This window comes from Vitis vinifera, chromosome 7 (assembly GCF_030704535.1).
Source record: "Vitis vinifera cultivar Pinot Noir 40024 chromosome 7, ASM3070453v1".
Taxonomy (NCBI): Eukaryota; Viridiplantae; Streptophyta; class Magnoliopsida; order Vitales; family Vitaceae; genus Vitis; species Vitis vinifera.
In genome coordinates, this window is record NC_081811.1 from 23,048,594 (window position 1) to 23,056,932 (window position 8,339).

Here is an 8,339-nt window from a genome sequence, read left to right on the forward strand (position 1 = left end):
TACTGAAAAATTAAAAAATTTTAAACATTAAAAATAATAAAAATATTTTCTAAAATCACTGTTAAATATACTATTAGAACTTGTTAAATAACGATTTTAAGAAGTATTTTTAATATTTGAAATTTTTTATCATTTAAGTGTTAAAAATACTAAAATGGTTTTTTAGAATCATTATCAAACACACTCTTAGGCTCATTTGATAATAATTTTAAAAAATATTTTAAATATTTAAAATATATTATCATTTAAGTGTTAGAAATTATAAAAACGTTTTTTTTTTTAAATCACTATCAAAAACACTTTTAGAGTGTGTTTGACAGTGATTTTATAAAGTATTTCTAATATTTTTAACACTTATAAATTTTTATTTTTCAAGTATAAAAAAAGTTAATTGTTCCATAAGGGAGTTATTTTGTTTTTGTTTTTCGTGTTCTCAAAACCCTTATTCTCATAAAACAATTTAAAGATTTTTTTGGAGATTTTCTACAATTCAAAGAATAAAGAAAAGGAATTGTTTTCCTTGTTTTAGAAAAGGGTTTTATTGGTATTATAAATGCACAATATGATGTCTCCGACACCAACATCCAACATATTAGCATAACACACCAACATCCAGCATATTACCAACAAATCCCAAATGGCTCATTTTTTTGCTTTCTATAGTTATTGAAAAAATGGCATTAGAAGTTGAGAAGAAGGATTTCATTAGGACAAACAAATCAATATTAGGAGCTGTAAATGGACCCCATTTTCAATACTAGAATCTCAATGCATTGAGGTATTCGTTTGAGTTTTTCATTTTAACACCTAATTGATACTACTTGGAGCTCACTTTCTAGTATTGGAATTTTGGTACCAAGGGTATTCCAATGTTGAATCAAATCAATACCAAGTTGTTTCGGTTCTTCCATTTTGAGAATTGTGGTTTTGAGTATAGCAAGTTAGTGGAGCTCTCGAGATTTACAAGGATATCCTCAAGATTTGAAATATAGGTAAACACAAATATATCGATACTTAAATTTAATGGATATATTAAAAATATCATGGATATTTTGACAAAAATATCAATAGAACAAAAATTATTTAAAATTCATGAAAATGTTTAATTTTTTTTAAATGATGAAATAAGTAAGAATACATGTATTAAAGTTATTTTTTAAGTGTAATTAACATAAATATGATTAAAAATGGTTTTATCAAATTTTTATAAAAAAAAATTAACTTAAATTCCTTAATATATTTATATTAATTTATTTTAAAAATACTTTTATTAAAACATGTTTTATTACATTTTAAATAAAATTTTTAATTGATTTATATAAAATATTTTATTTGAGATTTAATTTCTAAAATTTTATTACAAATATATAGTGACAACTTTTTCTATTAACATTAATTTATTTAAATAATTAAAATTATTAATAATTTATCTTATCAAATTAATTTTAATTTATAAAATATTAATACTTCATTAATTTTTTATATTGCAGCAATTTTTTAATAAAATTATATTTTTAATATTTTAAAATAAAAACATTTAAAATAAAAAAGATAAAAAAAAATTAAGAGTGAAGTGGTAGTATTTTTTTAAAATGGGATTAATGAAATAAATATAGAAAGTAGTTAAAAACAAAATTATAATAATAAAATGATAATATAAATTTAAAATAAAAGATAAATTAAAAATAACAATTTATATATATATAAATAAAAAAAATAAGCGATTTTTTCAAACCGCCCTATGCCACGCACACATCACTCCAACACCTGATTTTTCTCCCATTTTTTTCTCCAAAACTGAATTTTCACCAATATATGGGCAATTTTTCCAACATTATGACGATAACCATGGATATACTCGACCTATACCCGTTTATTATATTTTACACCCGTCCCAATAAGGGCGAGGCGGGGCGGGTTACCCGATTAACCCAGAAAATTGTCATCCCTACCCACCTCACCTTCCATTCTACAACACGTATGTCCTAACTCCTAAGATCTCTAGTGGTACTTGATTGCCCTTGTTCCATTCTTTAGTCACATTGGTGCTCAATGAGTGTTACTTGTGAGGAACTATGTGTAATATAATCCTCATTCAAGAGGGCATGGTTGCTTGCTTTTCATAATATCTCGTCAAAGTTTCTGATGCTATTTTTGGCAATTAAGTTGTGTATCTTAGGGGTAGAACTTGGAAAAACTTAGGATATAGCTTGTGTATCCTAGGGTAGACCTTGGTAGCGTCAAGGATTTATCAACCCCTTATATTTTTGACTTCTTTATCCTATATTATCGTACAAAGTACTTGTACAAATCTTGAAAAAATAAATACATCAGGATCTTACAAAAGATTGTGAAACTAGGAAAACTTTACACAATATGGGGTGATTAGTTGTCTTTAATGTCATAGCTCGAAGATGATTTTGATATCTTGTCAAACAACTCGTTCAGAATGCCTCTATACCTCTCCCTCATAGAATCCATGTAGCAAGATATTCATTTATAAATCATTTAAAAAAAAGGAGAAAAACCACCATGAGTGTCATAGGGCTGAAAAGTAGGGAAGTGGGGAAATGCCCTCCTATTTCTTTTCAAAATTGAACCGCGGTGCGTGTGCTGGCCACGTGCCTACCGCCTACTTCGAAATATTTACAGTTCCCGCCTCAAGAGAAGATCTTATCTTCAGCGAGGGTATCACGCACAAGCCGCGACCCGAACAGATATCCACTTTTCAGTTTTCAGTTTGCCCCCAAATATTTTCCATCTCCTCATCCTACCTCTGCCGGTGTAAGGTCCGTGTTTTTGTTATCGCTCGTTTCATGTTCCTACCATGGTCTTTGCCTTTTCTCTTTATCTTAATCTAGGGTTCAACTTCAATTTTTCTTGTTCTTTTTTCTTGCATGTTTTGATCGGCAATTTTGTTGTTTTCGGTGTTAACTTGTTGGACAGTGAGAGGTGGGGTTTCTTAATATGTGGATCAAAGGGTTAAGAATTCGTTGATTTCGAAGAATAGGTGCAGTGGGGTTCGAGTTTATATGTACTGAAAGTTGAATCCAGGATTAGGTTGGTAGGATCTGTTTCTTAGAAGCGAATTCATGATGAGCAGTGATAGTTCTGCTGATGGGTTACGGAAAAACCGACTTGTCCTAGCTGACCTGACAAATCAAACAGGGAAAAGGGGTTTTCAGTTTATTTCGGGTAACAGGGGTGTTAAGTCTGGGGATGGGTATGGCAACATTGTGGACTACAAGCAGGGAGATTTAGAGTTTGCAAAGCGAGTATGCCAAGGGGTGGAAAATTTGATGAAGGGGAAATGCAATACCAATTGTGGATTAAATGGTGATGACGAGGATTTGTCTTTGTTAAAGGGTAAGAAGGTTTGTGGTTTGCGGGAAAATGTCTCGTCTCTGATCTCAAACATTCCCAAAGAAATCAAGGAGCCTTCCAACTTGTTGGACAACAGCACTGGCATTGCTTTGGGCGGTGTTGTTATACCTTCTGATAAGGAAGTAGGCAATGCATCAAGAGATAGTTGTCCTTCTACTGGTTCAATGCCCACAGGATCGGAACCGAGCGAAAGTGAGGGTTATAATTTTGGAGAAAAATGTCAAGATGATGATCAAATAATTGCTTCTGATGTTACACAAAAGGGTCCCTCACTTGGATCTTGTGGAAACGATGGCAAAGGTGCACCTGTTGTTGATATGCCAAATAGATATGGTTCTGTTGATTTCTCGAGATTTGCTGAGTCACAAGGGTCTAAATCTTTTGAATTGGGGAGATGCACAGGACTCAAGAATGATGCTTGTTCTAATCTAAATGTTGATGCTAACATGCTCAAGGCCTGCTCTTGTCCTTTTTGCTTGAAAGGTATCTTGTAATTCCTAGATAACTTTTTCATCTGCCTTCTTCTTGCCTTAGTAGTCTTCTCTCCGTCTTCACATTGTCTGACAAAGGTATGTTTTTATGATGTGGTAATCAGCTGCTTATATTTGGTCGGATCTTCATTACCAGGATATCAAGGGTCGGATTGCTGGTATGTTTATATAAAATGTTTACAGTTAGATATCTGGCATTGATGTTTGCTGTGTGACTATTTTTCTTCTTATTATAGCCTTGTTTCTTCTTACTTTATATTGTTCTATTTTTACAAGCATTAAAGAAGAGTCAAAAGGAAGCAAGCATTTTGGTTCAAAGAAGTTGTAGGGCTAAGGAGACTGATGCACATGGTCATGTGAATCCCAATAAAGCTTCTAAATTAGAATCTGAGCTTATGGGTCAGTGGAGGTCGCTCTTTCTCAGTATGGGGGATATACTTGCTCACGAAAACGGCCAGCTTGTGAGTCTCACTCTTGTTGCCTATATTCTTGGGTTCAATTTTCTATCCTTACATTTGAATAGCATGATGGTTACATTGCCTGTGAGGCTATAATATTCACTTCCCAAGATGACTCGTGCTGAAAAAAATGGGGCCTCCGTAAATGATATCTCTTTAGTTGGATTTCTATATTCCAAAATTCAATTTTCATTTTTTGGTAGAATAGTGTGATTGTTTTATTAAATCAGATAGCCACTCCTAAGTGCTAATATGCTATTATTAGCCATGAGGCTTTGGTTAGAAACACCAGCCAAGTGGTTCTTTGCTACATTGTATATTGGGTTCTGCATCAGTCTCTGTTCTTGCCAATAGGTGACTGCCAGTATTAGCGGCCTCTCATGATCATACTATCACTGGCCTCTCATGATTAGACTGTCACTTATATTTTTTCTATCTAACTAATGAATCATTATTCTTTTACGTCCCAAATGTGATGAATGCTTTCAATTATGTGGCAGCAAAGCAGTTTTCTCACACTAAAGGATTTGAGGGAAAATTGCAAGACTAATCTGGAGTTGACTAATCGGATGCCTTCTGATAAACAGTAGTGTTCTTCTGAAGCTTCTAGTGATCATATGGTTATCAACCCACTCCAATTCCGGTAATTTGTGTGTGATACCGGCTTAATGTTTAGAAAGTTTCTTGAAGTTTTACCATTCTCACAAAGCTGTAAAACATCTGCAAATTATGCACCATCAACCATTGCCTTTATTGCCCTTTTCCTGAACAGAAATTTGCATGCTCTGGAAATTGAAATCTTCTTTTCTGTCGTTTTTTTTTTCATTAGACCCCTGTTCTTCTCCCTGGGCCAGTGTTTCCATTGGAATCTGCACATTGCTTAGTTGGGTGGATTTTATCAACATTTTTGAGGCTGTAGGATTCTATAAACCTAAAAGATCCAGTTTAGATTTTTTACTTGTAATGATTTGTCCATTGAAGTACAATTTATTTTTGTTGCCATGCTTTTGAAATAGTGACTCTAATGGCTTGTCAATTTTCCACTTGTAGTTGGCATAGGTTTATATCCAAAACCACCAAATTAAAAACACGAAGAACATATTTAAAAACACTGGGAGCAATTGCCAAACGTGTTTTTGAGTTTTTGGAAACAGTAACCAAACAGGCCCTAGGTTTTTAGTCATCCTGTTGCAACACATTGATAGCACTGTACAACAGAGTAGCCTGCAAATAGAGGTGGATGGGTCCAATCTTTTTATCTAGTGGAAGCCCAAGGGGCCTTTTAGAGGGAAAGAAGCCAGGGCTCCTGGAAGTACTTGTACATTTAGATCTTTAAGGGGAAGAAATGTGTTAGACCTACCTATAGGTTAAGAAAATTAGCCTATGGGAGGTTGTTCTAAATAGATTTACTGTTACACATGTTAAATGCTTGTTTGGAATTGGTTTCCTAAAGGCTTATTCTGGGATCAGGTGCTCATAAGTCTGTCATTGAGCCTCTTGTTAGTTTGTGGTTTGACATTAACTTTTTGAGCTAATTCTTTGGTAAAACTGCCAAACAAATGATTGTAGAAAATTTTCAATCCCAAAAGTAACCCATAAAAATACTTTCCATCACAAAAATCCATAAGATCATGTTTGGTTGGTTGGATATGGATTAGGATAGGATAAGAAAGGAAATAACATATCCTATTATATGTGAGGTTGGTAATAAGATAAGATAAGTTATCTTATCTATCATAAATTTGTTTATTTTTTATTTTTTATATTACTTATTTTGAAAAATAAAAAATTTTGATTAAAAAATTAAATTTGTGGTTAAAAAAGGAACTAAAAAGATGTTTATGAAATATGTTGTAAAATAATATTAATAGATGTATTGTTATATATATGTATATAAATTATTATTTTTATATTGAATAACATAATATATAAAAAAAATTATTTTATAAATTTTAAATATTATAATAATGAATAATGTTAAATGTAAGAGAAATTTCATATTTTTTAATAATAGATATTGAGATATAATATAAGTTTTATTTTAAACAAATATCAAACAATGAAAAGTAATATATATTTCATTTTAGTTTTTATTTTATTTTATAAATTAAATGTAAATATAATATAACATATTTCATTACATATGTCATTTTATTATTTCTTGTTCATTAGATATAATATCTAAGAATATCATATCCGATTGGAAATAATATCATAGGATATGAATTTTCTATCTATTAGGGTATGATATCTTAAGATATACATAAATTATCATATCTTGCCGACCATAGTTTAAAAGAAATTATTGGGTAGAATTTTCCTGTTATCTTTTATTTTCAGTTGATATCTTTAACTTCTTGTGCCAAATGGTGAATCCTAATCCTTAAAGCATGTTGTTATGTTGGATGCATAGTGTCAACACAGTAGGAGTCTGTTCCTTGAATGAATCAAATTTGGCCTTTTCTAGGAAAAATTGCAAGTTGTTAAGGAAAGGAATCTTTTCTTTTTGATGGAATATGTGTCCTTTTAGATGGACAAATAGTGTTGATTTTTTGAGTTAAAGATTTCCTTGAGGGGGTTTTATCCTAAACCCTTTGGATCATCATTAGAATTGCACAAGGGCAAGGTATCTGATTCTGTGTTCAAGATCTTGCTTTAGTATCTTTTGCCAATGATGGATTTGGTAAAAAATTTGGGGTGTTGGATGCAATTTTTAGATGGAGAGGTGACATGGAATATGTTGAGATGAGTTGGTAGGCCAGAGGAAAGATGTGATGTGCTATGTTAAAGCATATATGGATGCTAAAAGTTCCTTTTTTAGTTGGCATATGCAGTTCGGCTGTATTAGATGGTAGAATTTTTTACTCGCAAACATTGCACATGTGAAGGGTCTTGGCCTCAAATTGACTCCAACTTTGGCAAGACATAAATAAGCTGCTTGATTTGCCTTTTGAAGCCATCAATGGGGTATCCACCGGAGGATAAGGGCCACTTATTATGATGGAAGTGGGCTGGGCTGGCTGGAGGAAATGAATTGAAATGTGGCTGAGCAGTAAACACCAATCGGGATGGCAACATGGATATTTTTGGACACGCAAATCTGAATGGTATCTTGATTGTGCGAGGACTTTTCTTGCAGATTTGGTACTTGTGGTAGGTTTTTACACGGAGGAGCCCCAAAAGGCTTGAGTGGAGGTGGAATGATTTGTAATGAGAAAATGACAGCGGACCTAGTCCTTGGAATCTGAGTAGAATCCTTAACAAACCGAAAATCATGAAGCGGTCGTGTTGTGTTGTCTTGTTCATTCCCGTGGCCAGAAAATGGTTTAGAATTGTCATATAACAAGTTCAGTCTGTCTTTTGATTGAAGGAATATTAGAAGTAGAAGAACAATTTGTTGATTGACTTGTATGGATTGAAAAGATTTGTTAGATGCATAATAAATTAATTCATGTCCATCATAAGGTTTGTTGGATCATGCTTTGAAAGGTCTATTAATATAAGCCTATTTTAAGAGTTATCAATTGAGTCATCTATTCTTGGGTTTAACAAATCAGGTTTTAACCATCTCATTTGACGATGAATTGGTCTTTGACGAAGATTCAAATTATAGATTTATTCTAAGAGTGGCAACATTGCACTCCAATTGGGTTGGGACGAATGGTTTGATTACTTGGCCAGGGCTCCCCCGGTCGCCAACTCACCATATGCATTGATCCCTACTGTTTAATATAGTGAGTTGACAAATGTAAAGTCAAGTCATCACATGGAACAACGAAATGGAAGGAACAGCTTAATTGATGGGCAATTTGTTTGATCGATTCAAACTGGGCGAGCAAACTTAAAAATGTAGACTGAGACACAACGTGGAAGAGATACCAACTCAGCAATAATTGAACTCCAACTACAAGAGAGCAGCAAAATATCTTCCCATATAATTGACATTGAGGGGGAAGCAGTTGATTTTTCTATGTGGACCTCCTTCATTCCTGAAACTACCCAACCA

The 8,339-nt window shown here is 32.8% G+C and overlaps 1 protein-coding gene across 3 annotated transcripts; it reads left to right on the plus strand.

Moving 5' to 3' along the window:
* Window positions 1-2,421: 2,421 nt before the first annotated feature.
* LOC100853094 (uncharacterized) lies at window positions 2,422-5,296 on the plus strand. 3 transcript variants are annotated; one of them, XM_010649143.3, is made up of 5 exons: window positions 2,422-2,789; window positions 2,947-3,867; window positions 3,980-4,033; window positions 4,152-4,336; window positions 4,834-5,296. In XM_010649143.3, the coding sequence occupies exons 2-5, from the start codon at window positions 3,093-3,095 to the stop codon at window positions 4,921-4,923; spliced, it is 1,104 nt and encodes a 367-aa protein (XP_010647445.1). In that variant the 5' UTR covers window positions 2,422-2,789; window positions 2,947-3,092; the 3' UTR covers window positions 4,924-5,296. The 3 variants fall into 3 exon arrangements, with proteins under 3 accessions (XP_010647445.1, XP_019074218.1, XP_059594441.1); XM_019218673.2 differs by having other exon boundaries at window positions 4,842-5,296; XM_059738458.1 differs by lacking the exon at window positions 4,834-5,296 and having other exon boundaries at window positions 4,152-4,795.
* Window positions 5,297-8,339: the final 3,043 nt, after the last annotated feature.

Excerpts from the sequence above, each read along its gene's own strand:
- LOC100853094 (XM_059738458.1), top strand. The coding sequence starts at position 3,093 with ATGATGAGCAGTGATAGTTCTGCTGATGGGTTACGGAAAAACCGACTT. Across the intron at positions 3,868-3,979 it reads TTGTCCTTTTTGCTTGAAAG|CTGCTTATATTTGGTCGGAT; the intron begins GTATCTTGTAAT and ends TGTGGTAATCAG. Across the intron at positions 4,034-4,151 it reads TATCAAGGGTCGGATTGCTG|CATTAAAGAAGAGTCAAAAG; the intron begins GTATGTTTATAT and ends TATTTTTACAAG.